The sequence below is a fragment of the Mercenaria mercenaria genome, chromosome 12, assembly GCF_021730395.1.
Source record: "Mercenaria mercenaria strain notata chromosome 12, MADL_Memer_1, whole genome shotgun sequence".
Taxonomy (NCBI): domain Eukaryota; kingdom Metazoa; phylum Mollusca; class Bivalvia; order Venerida; family Veneridae; genus Mercenaria; species Mercenaria mercenaria.
This window is the reverse complement of record NC_069372.1, coordinates 66,123,358-66,140,418: the sequence shown is the minus strand read 5'-3', so window position 1 is coordinate 66,140,418 and position 17,061 is coordinate 66,123,358. Positions and strand designations below refer to the sequence as shown.

The 17,061-nt window shown below is 31.2% G+C and overlaps 1 protein-coding gene across 1 annotated transcript in view; it reads right to left on the bottom strand.

The window, feature by feature from the left end:
- Positions 1–16,405, bottom strand: part of LOC123533448 (sodium/iodide cotransporter-like) — a 31,187-nt gene extending 14,782 nt beyond the window's left edge. Inside the window, exon 1 of the mRNA XM_045315088.2 lies at positions 16,342–16,405. Coding sequence (XP_045171023.2) covers positions 16,342–16,405 — 64 coding nt within the window. The remainder of the gene's footprint in view (positions 1–16,341) is intronic.
- Between the last annotated feature and the right edge of the window lie 656 nt (positions 16,406–17,061).

Below are 17,061 nucleotides of genomic sequence, written 5' to 3'. Positions count from 1 at the left end.
GCCCAATAAAAAAAAAAATCCATGCTTGAAGGGACATAGATAGGGGACGGGGACATCCCCATAATGCCTATCATAAAAAATATGACCTTTAACGTGTAAGTGTGCCCTTTGGGCCCCTTTGAGCTGGACCTGGGTCTTGGTGCGACACTTTCTTTTTTCTGTGGTAACTTTCATGTTTAAGTTATTTAAAAATCCACCCAGGGAAAGACAAAATATGGACCGGCCGAAGGGCACTACCCTGAAAAATGCCCTTTTAAAAGTCTAAGTGTGACCTTGCCCTTTTTGAGCTAGGCCCTGGGTCTTGCCGGGGAAACCCGTCGTCTTCTGGGGTTTACACATTTTTTCCCAAAGGGTTATTTGAAAACCCAAACAATGTGAAAATTTAAAATATGGACCAGACACTAATGCACCCATCAAAAAAAAATGCCCTTTTAATGTTAAATTTGTGCCCTTGCCCTTTGAGCTACAAACCGGGGTTTCTTGCGCCGACACGTTGGGTCTTACTGGGGGTTTACACTTCATGCCAAGTATTTAAAAATTTCCATCCATCGATGAAAAAGATATGGCCCGGGCCCAAAAAAATTTGCGGACAGACAGACTGACAGCCCAACGGGGTTTCCCAAAAAACTATATGCCCCCCTTCGGGGGTTTAAAAAATTAATAATAGCAGGGGTCTGAAAATTCGCGCATCGCCCCTTAGCGCGTAATACGGGGAAAATTTATTTTCCTTTACGCGAATAAAAATTTTTTCCCACGGGGGTATTACACCCAAAATGTCAAAATTTTTCTCTGAATTCTAGACCAGAAAATGAAATAAAAATATGAAAACTATCGGGTTTTCAAAATTAAAAAGATACAGGTAAAAAACCCTTTTGGAAAATTTTGGGGGGTTTTAAATTTCAAAATAATCAAGAAAAGTAAGTCTCAGACAGTGGTTTGTTTTTTGAAAAAAAACCCATTTTTTTTTCTTTATCCTTGGTTTCCCAATCTTGTGATGAATTTTCTATGTTTTCTGAAAAAAAGGGAATCACTCCTGAGATAAATATATTTATAAAAGTTAAAAAAATAATTTGACGACAATTTTCCAAAAAAACAAGGCATTTGGGAAAAGACGGGGAAACCCCCCCGCCATGTTTTTAAGATAGTGAAAGGGTAAAACCTTTTGGCCCATTAGCGGTGACCTTTTTAATTTTTTTAAAAAAATTTCATTTCCCCGGGGTTTTAAAAAATTGCCCCCTTTCCCAGGAGGTGAAAGGGGTTATATCATAAATAAAGATTTAATGAAAGGGTTTCTCAATTTATATAAAATTTCTTTCGAACTAGGCGCGCCCAAAAAAAATTTCGGACAGACGAGGAACAGGGGAAAGGTTTGCACAGCCCAAAGCCCAAAATTTGTAAATTCTTTCTATTCTTCAAAGCAAATGTTTGAAATTTTTTCTGAATTTGTGAAATATTTTGTTTTCTATGTATTCTGAATGTGTTTTTGTTGGGTCATTTTTTTAATTTTTTTCTTTGCCCCCTATTTTAACTGATAGGGTGGACGAAATATTTGCAGCTGCCAACTGGATGTCCCTATATTCCTTGGCTGCCCCACAGTGTAAAACGGGGTGTTGGGGTTTTAATTTTTTCCTTTGATCTTTTTGTCTGAAAAGTTTAATTTTGGGGAAGATGGAAAAAAAAAAGGGTTGTAAAAAAAACTATAAATTTTGTCCATATGTTTGGAAGCCCCCCTTTATCTTTTTATTTTTTCAGGGGAAAAACCATCTTCAATTGATTCATATTAAATTTTGAAGTTTAAATTTTAAAATTGTTTTTTGAGGGTTTTCCTTTTTTTGGGCGCTTTAAAACTTTACATTAAAAAAAGTGAAAGAGTACTTAAAATTTTCCTTCACTATTATGGTCTTTTGTCAAAATTTGAAAGAATCAAATGCTTTGTTTTCCCAATTTCAAATTTCCCAAGGAAGAATATAACCCTAAAAGTTATTGTTAAGATTTCTTAAAAAAAATTGTTTTCCTTTGGGTTGGGGCTTAGTAGGTCTAAAGGGGGAAATTTTAATTTTGGGCCCCCTAAATGAAAAATCAGTTGTCATGGGACCCCCAGTGTTTTTCCCACAAAATTTGGGGATTGAGGCTGTGGCCTTTCCCGTTGGGAAAATGTGTCATAAAATGAAAAAAATTTGGGGAATTGTTTTAAAAGTAATATTTTTTTATTCAAATGTAAATTTTAAAAAAAACAAGAAGCTGTCGGAGGAAAAGCAACGCTCGGGCTATTCAATAGCCTTGTCATTTGAAGAATACAAAAAAAAAGGAAAAAAAAAGGGCCCTAATTTGGGAAAAAGCCCAAAATAGAGGGAAATTTAACCTCTGTACTGCTGTCATATTAAAGGGACTTGAACAGGGGGTTGTGAAGTTTCCCAAAACCCTTTTCCCAAATTTTGGATACTGAGGGTACCGCTTACTTTTCAAGAACTTAACCAAAAAAAAAGGGTAAGTCAAAAAAGGGGAAAAATTTTGTAAAAAGGGAAAGTTGGGGTTAGGGACCTTCACAGTGCATGTTTGAAACATGGGCAGTTAAAAGTGTTTTGAAAAATTCCTATCCATTCCAATGGGGATATAAAATTTACATACAAAAAATTTTAAACCAAAAAATTTCTAAGTTGAAAAAGGGACTTAATTTCGGGAAAAAAAAAGGGGTTTGAGTTATGGGACTTGCTTAGTGATGTCAGATTTGACAAATGAAAAAGTATGTGAAGTTTATATCTATTCCCCCTTAGTAAGTACTGAGATCCGCTTAAATACCAAAAAACCCTTTGCAAAAGTTTTTTTAAGTCGAAAAAGGGGCCTAATTCTGTTAAAAAAAACAAAACAGTGTTATGGAAACCCGGCAAAAGTAGGTCAGTTTATTTACAGTGAATAATGTGAATTTTCAAACCTTTTCCCAAAAAGTGGTTACTGGATCCAGCTTACCAAAACAAAACCTTAACCGGGAAAATTTTAAGTCGGAAAAAAAGGGGGTAAATTTGAAAAAGAAAATGGGGTTTTTGGAAAACCCGTGTAAAGCAAATTTAGTTTTCACAGTGAATAAGTTTGTGGAAGCTTCAAACCGTTCCCACAAAAGGGGTTTTCTGAGTTTCCCCGTTACATGTTTTAAAAACCCTTTAAAAAAATCGGGATGGGAGACGAGACCCCCGGGAAAAAGGGCGAGTTCCCAAAAGCTTACTATTTATGAGTATTTAAACTAAAAATTTTTATTAAATTTATCATTATGCATTTAGTTATCAAAATTTTTTGGGTTCCCAAAATTTTAAAAGGGTTTTAATTAGTTTCAAAAAAAGAAACCCCCCCAAGCCCGGGGGAAATACAGCTTTAAGGCTTACATCATAGGATGAAAGCAAAAATTTTAAAAAACTTTGGGCTGTTGTAGCCGCAAAAGGGCTGGAAAAATGAAAGGAATACTTCAAAAAAACCCAAACCATGTCAAAAAAGAATTTCAAAATTTCCAAAAAATTTCCCTTTTTAGGTAAGGTATGTGAAAAAAAACACCATAAAAATTTGGAAGGGGGACCCAAACCCTGTTGTACCCAAAAAAAGTGATCTCGAATTTTCCCTTGGGGCAATACTAAAAAAGGGTTTTAAAATAAGCTATTGTTTGTAACTAAAAAGGGGAAAAAATTAAAAAAAAAAATTTTTTGTAAGTACAGAAAAAAGATCTGCCCAAAAAAAAAAAAAGCACTGCCCAAAGCCCGAGAATTTTACACAAGCAAAAATGTTATATGGGCCCCTTTTAACCCTTTTAAATGAGACCTTTTTTATTTAAGCAAGTCATCCGGAAATTTCACTCTGCACTCAATTTCATTTTTGGGGAAAAATTTTTTGCCAAAATTTCTTTGAAATTTTCAGCGTTTAGAGTTACAGGCAGACAGGAAACAAAATGTATGGGGCTTTTTTACCCTACTAAGGTGACCTTGACCTTGAAAAAAAGTCCCTCCCAAAAAAAGAACTCTGTACGTTGTCTTGGGTTTTGGTGAAATTTGTGTAAGTTTCTTTCAAATCCCTTTAAGGGGGTTTAAAAGTTAAGGGGCAGAACCCAAAAAAACTGATAGGGCCTTTTATTCTTAAGTGTGGGCCTTGACATTGAAGCGAGGGCATCCCAAAAAATGCGCTCTGTTTCCCTTGTCTGGTTTTGGTGAACATTTGTTTTTAAAATTTTTTTGAAAACTCCAAAGGGGTTCAAGAGTTACAGAGGGGGGGACATGAAATTGTGGGCTGACAGGGCGACGGACACCCGGTCATAAAAATAATACGTCCCTTTTTGGGGGTTTAAAAAATTTAAAAAAACTGGGGGTAACGCAAGGGGTTAAAAATGCAAAAAATTTAAAAAGGGTCTCACTACCGCAGGATTGCTGAAGCTAATCCCAAACTTGGGTTTGTCCAGTAAAAGATTTGTCAAAAAAAAAAAAAGTTGTTATTTATGGTCTTTGTCACATCTTTGGGATTTCATTTATTGCGCTTTTAAATGTAGGTGGGGGTACAAAAATTTTTTTTGTTTTGTTAGCAAGAAAAAAATGGTTAACATTTTTACCTTTTAAATTTTTCCAAATTTTCTGATACTCCGGTTTTGCATCCTCTGCCCCCCATGAAAAAACTGCCAGGGCTGAGGGAACAAATATAGTTCTCCCCTTGGTTGACTGAAACAGAATTGAAGAGGTTGTTTTAAACACCAAAATTTCCCTCTAGATGCATTCAGTAATTTCAATCATTTTTTTAATTGCCCCTGACAGGGACTATGATGCCTGATTGAAGCCAATAATTTTGGATCATTTACCAGTTAAAAAATGACTTATGTGTTTAAATTGGGTCATAAACCAAAACATAGTTTTTCTTTTTTTTTTTGGGGGGGGGGGGGGGGGGGGGGGAGAGTGAATGTTCTGCTTTAGTTTTGACCTTGGTCTTTGACTGATCCAAAGGGCAAAGGATTTTCAAGTTTTTATCCGGGGAAAAAATGAACGGTTCTGGGTTTTTGCGAAGTTAAATTTTTGACATTTTTGTCTTGGATCGTTGCTTTAGATTTTTGTATAAAAAAAGACAGGGAAAAAAAGGGGAGTTTTGGATTTTGGCCCTGTTTTTCAAAAAAGGGGTTTCCCAAAAGGAAAATTTTAGGCTAGTAAATTAGGTCTGTCCAGATGGACGGGTTTGGGGGGAAAACAGATGGATGGGAAAAATAAAATTTTTGATTAAACCTTTTTTTTTCATTCAAATTAAAATGGGGCAAAATATTTATCCTAGGAAAACCCTTTAAAAATTTTACCCGGATGTTGGGCTTGATATGTACATAGCCCTATTGATTTTAAGGTCACTGGGTCAAAAGGGATTTTGGGTTCCCGACCCTAAACATAGACAAGAGGGGGAAAACCCTGTTTGGGCCCGAAACCGGCTTACCTTTCCCCCAAAGGGTCCCGGGTTTTGAGTATGACGTCGTTTTTTCTATTTTTTGACCTAGTGACCTTTTTTTTTGGGTCATGGGACCCAGTTTTGAACTTGACCCAGGATTTATCAATATGAAATTCTGCCCAAATTTTTAGGAAAAATTTCCCTTGAAAAATATGGTTTTCCCAGAGAGGTCACAAGGTTTCTCTAACGGTTTTTCCTATTTTGACCTAGGGTTTTTTAAGGCACGTGAACCCCCTTTAAACTTGACCTAAATTTTTTTCAAGGGGAAAAATTCTGGGCCAATTTTCATGAAGATTCCCTTCAAGGGTATGGGGCCCCTAGAGGGTAAAAGGGTTTTTTTATTTCAAGATTACTGACCCGTTTTTGATCACAGTTGGGCCCGTTTCAAATTGGGCCTTGTATCTAAATAACATTCATCAGATCCCCGGGGGAAACCCGGCCCAAATTTTCACCCCATCGAAAGGGGCATAACTAGAAATTTCAATTCCTCTTGTTTTTTTATTTTTTTTGGGTTTCATTTTTTAAATTTTTGTTTTCAAATTTGTTTTTCTTTTTTTAAAAAGCCGGTGTGAAAGAAATAGACAAGGGGAGGTTTAAAAAGTAGGGAAACAGCACCAAAGGTACAAACAGCAAACCCGTTTGGTTGGGTTGAGTATGCAAATAAAATGGGGCAAAACTTCCCCAGCACAAAGTGAGTTGCATACTATAATGTATTGCAATAACCTTGTGCCAGGCACAAAGTGAGTTATATGCTTTGTGCACAGTCCACTTGTTTTGTGTCAGGCACAAAGTGAGTTGTGTACTATATGTATTGCAATAATTTTGTGCCAGGCACAAAAAGTGAGTTACATACTTTCTACATGTGATGACCATCTGAAATTCAATTCCTGAACACCATACATAAACTCCTCAACTACAAGCTTGGTGGCATACATATGAACCACACAACCTTGGCATACTAGTAGAATACAGGTAGGAATATGTGAACATTGCTGACTTTCCAGGTAAGAAAAAAAAAAGAAAAATTACATGTTATAAAATAATTACATAATTAAATAATAACCTGTTTTGCATAATTAATAGAAATAGATTCATTTTTTTCTATTATTTTTTACATGATAACTTTGAAGAATTACACTTTCTTTATTTTTTATTTGTAATTTAGCTTCTCCTTTATCTAATTTAATTGCATCAACAAGAATAATTAAGATGCAATTTTGTTTAATTGCCACAATATTACCACCCTGAACCAAACCAGGACTAGCATTTACAGTTTGCCATTGAAATAATCCACCATCGGTATCTTGGGTATAACTTGTTAAAAACAATGGAGGTTTTCTTATTAATTGCCTTTCTATTTGTTTTTCTATTTTATTTACTTTTTCATTTATATTATTGAATATTCCCATTATATTAATTATTCCAGTTAAATAAATGTCCTTTTTTATTAAAATAATTCATAATAGTTTGTTCATTTACTCTTTGATTATGAATTTTTAGTATTTTATACAATAAATCATACAACGGTACTTTATCTTGTAACATTTTAATAAAAAATAAACAATAATATCCGCAAAGCATACTTGTTTTGTCTTGATATTGAACATTGTTGTATTTTACATTTGGTATATACTGAATTACTTCTTTTGGTGGAGGAAGTCCAAACGGATCGAAGTATATATTATTAAAGTAACAAACCCAATGTGTTCCAGGACCAACAGAGTCGTCCAAATTTATAATTCCACATTCAACCTTTTCTTTTAATTTTAGTAAATTATTTCTACTAAATACACCCCTAAAGTTTTTAATTTTTAATTGTTTTACCCATTGTTCAATTTCAAAGTTAGATATTGGTTTGTTTATAAATTTTATTTTTTTTTTACTATAGGAATTCGTCTGTAAGGTCTTCTCTGAGAATCAATCTGTATACCCTGACCATGTCCCTTACCACTTAACAAAGATGTAATCAAAGGTATTCCTAGACTAGCAGCCAACATACCTAAAAAGCCACCGTCTTGTTTTTGTTTTTGTGTTAATTTAATCACTCCAGATCCTACTAATTGCTTTCTTTGATTAGGTGTAAGATATGGTGATATCATATTTCTCTTATCATTAGCTACTGAAATCATACCATTTCCAAGTATTTTACTAACACCAGTACTGGCTAACCCAGACAAAGCGCCAATGCCTAGAGGGGCTAATATTTTTGGAGCTATTTTTGCTGCCATTGGAAGAATTGTTTTTCCTAACAAACCAGCCAAAGCTCCTAAAAATCCACCATTTTGACCTTGACTGGACATTTGTTTCTTTGAAATTGTAATTTCTAATCCCTTCTTATTTGCAACAGCTTTTTTAATTTGATTAATTTGTGTTTTTGTTAAAAGTAAAGGGAAGTTTCCACGTAATTGTTCATGTTTTAATCTAAAAGTATGTGGAATTTTATTATTATAAGCTTGTGCTAAATTTTTCTTTTGTCCATCTGTAAGGTTAATTTTATATTCAATATAATTTGATGTCATTATATATAAATTATATTTATTTTATTTAAACAATAACAAGTTCATTTCCAATAGTATTTATTTCAACTGTTTCTTCATACAGTACAATTGCATAAACACGAATATTGGCTGCTGGTGGAATATTTAATTTAGCTGTTAATGTAATATGCTTAGGGTCATCTGTAGTTACTTCCTTTTTATATTCCAAGTTAAAATGAATAAATCCAAAATATTCATAAAAATTTGATCTATTTAAAAGACTTCCAGTAGTCTTATTATTTTGTTTATAATAATAATTAATTACATCATCATATATTCTTGATATACTTGTATATTCTGTTTCTGGATAAAAAACACCATTACCAACTTCAAGACGACAAGAGCTCAAAATGCAATTTTCATTTGCTGCATTAAGTTTAAATGTATCTAATAAATGTGGATTATGTATTTGTGAATTACTTTTGTCAGGTCGTTGTAAATAAACAAATACATGTTGTGGTTTTATTACACCAGCTGTTATTCTAAAGGTTATATTAGTTTGTTGTGTATCAGTTGATTGCGTCATCATTTCCCTAAGGTATGACCATCTTGCTTTTTTAAATCTTTCAGTAGTAATTAGATCAAACCCAAATTCATTAAAAATCAAACGTGGAACCCATAGAATTAATTTTGTTACAATTACTCTACCAGCATCAACAGCATTAGCTCTAAAAATTAATTCATCATCATCTGTCAGCTGTAGTGTTATTTGAATTTGACTTGGAGGTAAAATATTAGTTTCTAAACCCTGAAAAAATGAATAATTATTTAATGGAATTTTAGTGTTTACCTCTTTATTATCTTGGATTAATGCCTTTCTAATAGCGAAACCACTATTATATCCAGCTTGGTCATTCCTATTTTCAGCAACAGCAGTAGTATCTAAATAAATAAACTCATTTGTTCCAGTTGATTTTGCATAATCCTCAGATAGTTCAACCAAACTCTTTACATTTATTACTTTGTATAAATTATTACAATCATAAACAATTTTTCCATTTTGTTTAACCACTAACTGATCAATTAATGAAGCTGCATTATTAATTAAAGCAATTTGATTATCATCTCCACCAGCACCATAATTATTACCATTAGCAAGTTTATTTACTTTAAAACTTACTTCAAAATAAGCATTAAACCAATCAAAATATGAACTTCTATCATTAATTGTAAAGTGATATCCGTTTTTTTGTTGTTTAACATTATTTCCCAGGACAGATATTAAAGCTGTATCTAACTGAATAGGAGTTAATTCATATCTTTCACAATATTCTTTTGTTCTAAACATGTATATATTATATATTATTTTATTTTTTATTTTAGTTTTTATTAAAGTTAAAACTTTAGTTTTTATAAATTAATCTGTTAATACGTTTTTGTTGAGCTGAAGTTCCAGCACGAGCTAAAGTCCCAGATCCTGACAATATTCTATTTATTCTCATATGAATATCCTCCTCATTATTATTTTTATTATTATTCTTTTCTTGTAATTCCTTGGCAATTAAATTACCAACTGCCGGAGCAGGTTTCTTTTTAAGTTTTTCAACAATTTTAGCTGCAGCTAAATTTCCAACTTCTGTTCCAACCTTTTTTGTTCCACTTTCAAGTGCTGCTTTTCCTGCTGTTTCCAAAGCTTTTTTTCCAGCTGTGCTAATTGAAGATGCGGCTGAACTTGAAAGCAATTTCGTTAAAGTGTCAAAGATACCTGTTCCGCGTATATTTTCTTCTCCCGTGTGAGCATCAACATAAATAAATATTCCTTTATTTTTGTCATAAACTTTCTTGTACATTATATAAAACTAAAATTTTTAATTTCATAATTAAAGTTTTAAAACTTTAGTTTTAATTAATTTCTTTTAAAATTAGTGTAAAACTTGTTTCAACCTCATTAAATTAATTATTCTACCAAATACATCTGTAATATATATTCTAATTGAATTTATATATATTTATTAATTTCAGAATATCCAACTCTTGTGGTTTCTTTTGTAAATGGATAAGCTCTTGTTAAATCTGCAGTACTTAAAGCATAAATAATATCACTGAAATTACCATCAACAAGTGAATTATCAATAAGATCACAATGAATGTAAATTGTATCCACAGAGTTAGTTATATTTTGTGTTTTAGTTCCCCATTCATTTTTGTCTAATTTTTTTTTCTCAAATCCAAGCAATGTTATGAAAATTTGATATTTCCAAAATCCAACATAAAATTATCTGTAATTGAAATCAAAATCTTAAAACTACTTAAATCAAATTCCAAACTTATTGGAGCATTTTCTGATTTATCAAATTCATAATCACCATTACTTATTAATGTTTCCCTAATATAATTATTAATATCTGTGTAACTGTAAGAACCATTTGTAAATATAATATCTTTCCAATCCTTACCATTATTATAACGAATTCTTTTATTGTCATATTCATCACTAATATTATGCCAAGAATAGGTCATAGTGTTAATACTATCCAAACCAACAACATAAGTTTTATTTTTATCTAAAATTAAAGAACGACTAAATCTGATTGTAAAATCACTCGGAGTATTTTTATTATCTTTAACTGTTTCAGAACTTAATACTATTTTTTGTTCCATTTATATATTCAAGAAAAATAATTTTTATATAACTTTTCATGTTGTTCTGGTAAAAGAGAATTCATTTTTAATAGTTCATCAATTATTCTAATACCTTCATTTTTTAGTTCTTCATTATTATTTCCAGCATCAATTGAACCACAAATTAACTCCAAGTCATTAACCAATTCTTTTGGATTACATGGACATACGTCATAACCTTGTCCCCTAATTACTTTTTTAAATTTCATAGATCTTTTATTGATAGGTAATCCTGACTTTTCTGTTAATTCTTTGAATATTTTTATTGAATGATTTGAATGTTTTTTATTATTGTTATATCTTTTATTAATCAAATCAATTAAATCATCATCTACTTTAGTGTTAATTACTTCTTTTCCAGTTATTCTATCCTTAGCAATTAACTTATTTTGACCATAAAGTTTATTTAAGTTAATAATTAAATTACCATATTGTCCATTTGGTGAAACTTTATATGGGTTATGATATTTTATTCCCCTTCCAAATACCTTTGAGTCTTTAATAATTTTTAATAAGCGTTCATTGTATCTTTTAAAATTTTCTCTATGTAATTCTAACTCCGAAACATACTCACCTGCAGTCGTAGGTTCTGCATTTGTAAATTCAATTATTTCATCTGGTTTTTCTTTACTATATTTATTTATATCACGAGTAAAGGCCTTTAATTTTTCGGTAACCTCTTTTCTTGTTTTTATCCAATCATCTTTATTTTTGTTTATTACTAACTCTGTTAATGTAGGCAATCCATATTCTGATATTATATCTTTATCGATATTTATATCTAAATTTGCTATAAATTCTTCTGTTAATTCTTCGGGAGGTTTTTTGGTGTCTTCAAGCTCACCATCTTCATCATCCAAAACCATATGATCTTTCGGCGGTAATAATCGTGTTGGTTCTCGGAATAGCTCTTCCAAACCCATATCATCTTCCGGCGGTAATAATCGTGTTGGTTTTTCCGATGGCTCTTCCACCATTTCTAGATTTTCTATTTCATGTATCTTATCAGCAAACTGTTTTGGAAGTAATGCTAATTGTTGTTTTATTCCAGGTAATGCTTTTAACTGACTTGATAATTGTTCTTTTTGACTTTCTATTTTTTCAGTAATTGGTTTATAAATTTCAGTGTACATATCCCGATTTGTAGCTTTTCTTATTTTTTCTCTCATTATTTCTTCTCTAAGATTTCTCATCTTTTGCCCAACTAATTTTTTTCTTATTATCATTTCATTAAGTTTTGATTGCATTTATATAATAATGTAAGATAATGTAAAATAATGTAAAATAATGTAAGATAATGTAAGTATTGTAAAATAATGTAATATTATATAAATGGAAATTCCAAATTATGATACAAAAAATGATAAATCCAATAACTTTAAACAATTTTATCCTTTTATGCCAGATTCATGTTTTAGAATGTTAATATGTGGATCTTCTGGATCTGGAAAAACAAATACATTAATGCATATACTTCGAAAACCTCTTATATATTATGATAAATTATACTTGTATGCTAAAAGCTTAGAAACAATCTAAATATCAAGATTAATTAACAACTTAAGTCAAATTGCAAAAAAAATTAAAGTAGATCCAAATGAAATACTTGAATATTCAGCTGATCCCAACCAAATTGAACCTTGTGAGAATCTTGAATCAGAAAAACAAAAAGTAGTAATATTTGATGATTTTGTATGTGAAGATAAAAAAGTTCAAAATGAAATAACAAAATACTTTATTCAAGGACGTCACAAAAACTGTTGTGTTATTTATTTAAGTCAGTCTTACTATAAAACACCAAAAGATATTCGAATTAACTGTTCACATTATATTTTGTTTGAAAGTCCAGGTAAAATGGAAAATGGTAGGATTTGTGATGAACAAAATATAGATCGTGATTCTTTTGCTAATGCAACAGATCAAAAATATGATTTCTTATATATTGACAAACCAAGGAAGTTTTTAAGAAAAAACTTTATTGGTAATATATAATAATTATATAATGGGAGTTTTTAATGATGTAAAACAAATTAATCAACCTGACAGTATAAGTAAAGTTAAATTTGATATTGATTTAAGTGATTATGCTACTAAAAAGCAATTCAAAAAGCTTAAAAAGGAAACGGAATCATATCTTCACAGAAATAAGGAACTTGATAACACAATGAATAGAGCATTAGATATGGGAGGTAATGAAATAATCAACCTAGGAAATCCAGATAAACCCAACGATGCAGTTTCAAGACGATTTATGTTTAAAAAAGTTCAAAGTGTAATAGATGACTATAATCTTGAAGATATCAAATCTATAAAACAAACACTAGAAGTAGAAGTAAAGAATATTGAAGAATTAACAAAAGATTTTAAAAAGAATTCATTATTAATTAATCAATTACAAGGTAAAATTGAAGAAGAAATGAAAGCTATGACTGATTCTATTAAAGAACTTGAAGAGAAATCTGATTTGACAGATGACAACATAAAAGAAGTATTTCGAGTTAATTTAAACATTTTATTCACTCAAGTATAGTATGATTAAACATGAAGAACTAAAAGACAAGATTATTGAAGCTGAGAAAAAGTTACAAAATATGTATCAGTTAGAAATCAGAACAGAAATAAATAAACTAAATACTGAAATGGCAAAAGGGAATCAAGATTTACTCGATACATTTTCAAATAAATTTGCAGAATATAAATCTGAATTGGAAAAGGCAGCTTCACAAAGAGGTGATGATCATGATACAGCATTAGATAACCTTAAAAAAGAAATTAATTCTAAAATAGATGACTTTAAAAAACAAATTCGAAATTGGATTAGTATTGTTGACAACCGTCACAATTTAAAATATGCAGAATTAAGTAATATTACAAAAAAATTACAAGAAGATATTAATGAATTTAATAATAAAATTAAAAAAATAACAAATGATTTGGACTCTGTAGCTGAAATATCAGCTAAACAAGAAGAAGCAATTAAGATAATTAATGATCAAATTAAAAAAATAATAAATGATTTGGACTCTGTAGTTAAAATATCAGATAAACAAGGAGAATCAATCACTGCTAATACCCAAGTAATTACTGCTAATACTAAAGCAATAACCGCTAATGTTGAAGAAATTACCACTAATGCTGAAGAAATTACAAAAGTAAAAAATGTTTTCTTAAAACAAGAAACACAATTAGCTAGAACAAAAGGTGTTGTTGACAATTTATCTGCTTCTGAAGTTGCTACAACAAAACGAGTTGATGATTTAGCTGAAATAATTCTTAAACTTAAAAAGAAAGACAGGAAAATAGAAAAAAGGGTAGAGGAAGTAAAACATGAAGTGTTTCTCTTTGAATACTATTATAATCATACTTTTGATTACATACAAATGAAAAAGTATTTTGACCGTCGTGGTGCCTGGATACATTCAACATATAAAAATATGGCCGATCTGAACTATTTAAATATATTTGAAATAAGACCTGGAATTTTCGTAGATTATAAAGACTTTATAAACACAAACCAAGAATATAAAATAGATGTACTAGATATGCTTTTGAGTGGTGTGTTTATAGTCAATAAAACCGGAACTTATATAATAGATATTAAGATTTTATTAAAGGGTGCAAGCTCCCCGGGTGAACCGTATAAACCGACTAAAAGCCCAATATCACATTTTATATTTAGGTGGCGAAATAATAGGCCTCAGGATGATGTTTTACTTTTTGGTATATTTGATAATGTAAATATAACAGCTGAGGCAGCTGAGGACTTTGATACTGATAAGTTAATATCTATGTATAAGAAAAAAATTAAAATTTATCTAAAACAAGGAACAATGTTTGATATTCACCCGTATGACGATTCAGCATTTACAGAATTAACATTTATGCTTTTGATGGGCAGTTACATCAAATTCTACATATCAGATGAACCTGTATCCTATGATAGAAACAGCCCTTTTGGATTAAAGGTTTAATTACTATATGTACCCTAATAATATACTTACTAATTGAAAATAAGATCAAATATGTTGTATAAACAACTCCTCGATATATGTTTATCTTAAAAGGAATGCAATAAATCGTCTGTTTAACTTATAATATTGATTGTAAACACACCGTGTGTCACCAAATTACAAAGCTATAATCTATACGTTTAATGGTTTTAAAAATTTTTATGAATTACAGCGTAATTCTCAATAAACTGTTTCAACAAAAACTGACACATATGTCGTCTGCGAAACGTTCTATACTAAGGTCATTAAGTGCAGACGGATTACAGCGTAATTCTCAATAAACTGTTTCAACAAAAACTATTTATCAACACCGGTGTCATTTTCAAGTTTATCAATATCAACAACTTTAAACAAATATTGGTTTAATGCACCGGTGCCGCTTTATTGATTATTGCAAATAACAGCTGATAAAAGGAATGCGACAATAAATCGTCTGTTTAACTGCGGTATAATAGTTAGTATATAAATAAGAAATTCGGAAGTAATATTACAGGAGGTACATTTTATAGTTAATTATTTTATAGTTAATTATTTTTAATATATTTTAGATTTTGTTCTCATTTTTGTTAACTGGTAAGGTTTTGTCAAGTTAAAGCAACCTGAAAACCTGTTTTTTTCTTATTTTTTAAATTGTCCGGCATTGGTCAGTTCGGACCGAGGGGTTATAGGTCAGGGGGGTCAGATTGACTTCGCACAAACAATTACTATACTACTGAACTGGTCATATGTGGCTACCATCGAACATGCTTTGTCCCAATTTCAGCATGCTTTAAAAAAGCATTTCTTTCTATCAATGCTCTAAATACTAGAAGATTAGAAACGGAAAAACTGGCACTGGGAACATCTTCTTCTTGATACCCGCTTTGTATCGCGCATGCCGCGGTACCAAAAGTAATACACATGTAAACTATGGAATGTTATTGAGGCAAAAATGCATCATGCTTCATTACATATCGATGTAACATCCTGCTTTCGGTATGTTAGAAGTACCTTATAATCACACCAGATGGCGCTCATGGTTTTGCTTCGGAACTTTCCATGAGACCGACGACGTCAGTCTCTGTTCGTCCGGTAATCGTAAAGATCGCGTAGCCTATCCTTATCTAGGCGTCCGTCAATCAACTTAACAAAGGCTGTTGTATTGTTAACCTTTAGGTATTTTTTTATTAAGCACAGTCAGATGTACCACTTATTTGCAAAAATACACTAAACGGATTTGATTCAAACTTAAAATAGTTGTTTCACCTTATCACCCACATCATATGACGCAAGGTCCATTACTCTGGCACAAATTTTCATAAATAATGCCCCTTTTACTAAGAATTTAAGGTTAATTTTGATGCATTTTCATTATATCTCTGTTATTACAAAGAAGATTTGATTCAATCTTAAAATGGTTGTTCAGCATCATCATTCACATCTTATAACACAAAGACCACAACTCTAGCACCAGTAGTTCATGAATTATCTCCCCTTTTTACTTAGAATTTCAGGTTTAAGTTTCTTTCACTCTATCTCAGTTATTACTCAATGGATTTGTTTCAAACTTAAAGTAGTTGTTACATATCATCACCCACATCATATGACATAAGGACTCTTGCACCAATATTTCATGAATTATGTCCCTTTTTTGCTTAGAGTTATACTAGTTTTGATAACTTTATCTTTAACTCTCATATTACTTCATTCTTTTGACACTAAAATATGTTATTGTCCAGTACCTTCATCCACATTGGAGTCATCAAACACTCCGGTGACTGCTCCAGCTTCCTCAGATGTGCCCATTTTCACTTTCCAGCATCGAAGTAGTCGAGCGCGCTGTCTCCTGTGACAGCTTTTATTATGTAATTGTTGTTAATTATCATCCGAAATAAAATTGGTAGACGATGGTATCTAGATGTCTGATGAGCACATCTCAAGAACAGTTTGTAGTTTGTACACTTTTTTTAATTTGTATATCAATTTCTTTCTTTTTGCATGTTTACAATTTTCATGCATTTTTTTTTGTTTGATATTTATACTGATGGTTGTGGATATCGTTATGATCGTAAAAAAATTCTTGAATTAATTATGTGGTGGTGTTTAATGTGTCTAAATACGATTCATATTTGGGTGTGTATCATGCCCGATGTGATCTCTGACACATGTAAATCAAAATCAGAAATAAATGAATGTACTTCTTTTGAATGAGTAATTTGATGTTTCCATAGTTTCCATTCGATATGCATGGAGTAGATATCTATTTCAATAAGATCTATGCATATTTGATGCGGACACAGACAAATCTCGATAAGTCTTATAAATGCAAATGGCCCATGCAAAGAAATGTCCAGTTAAGTCTATTCCAGTTGAAAAAGGTGTTCTGTCATACTAAGCAAAGGTCGACAAATTCACAGAGCTCATAGATCAAGGTCAACCGTAGAGATAAACTAGTTTTCATT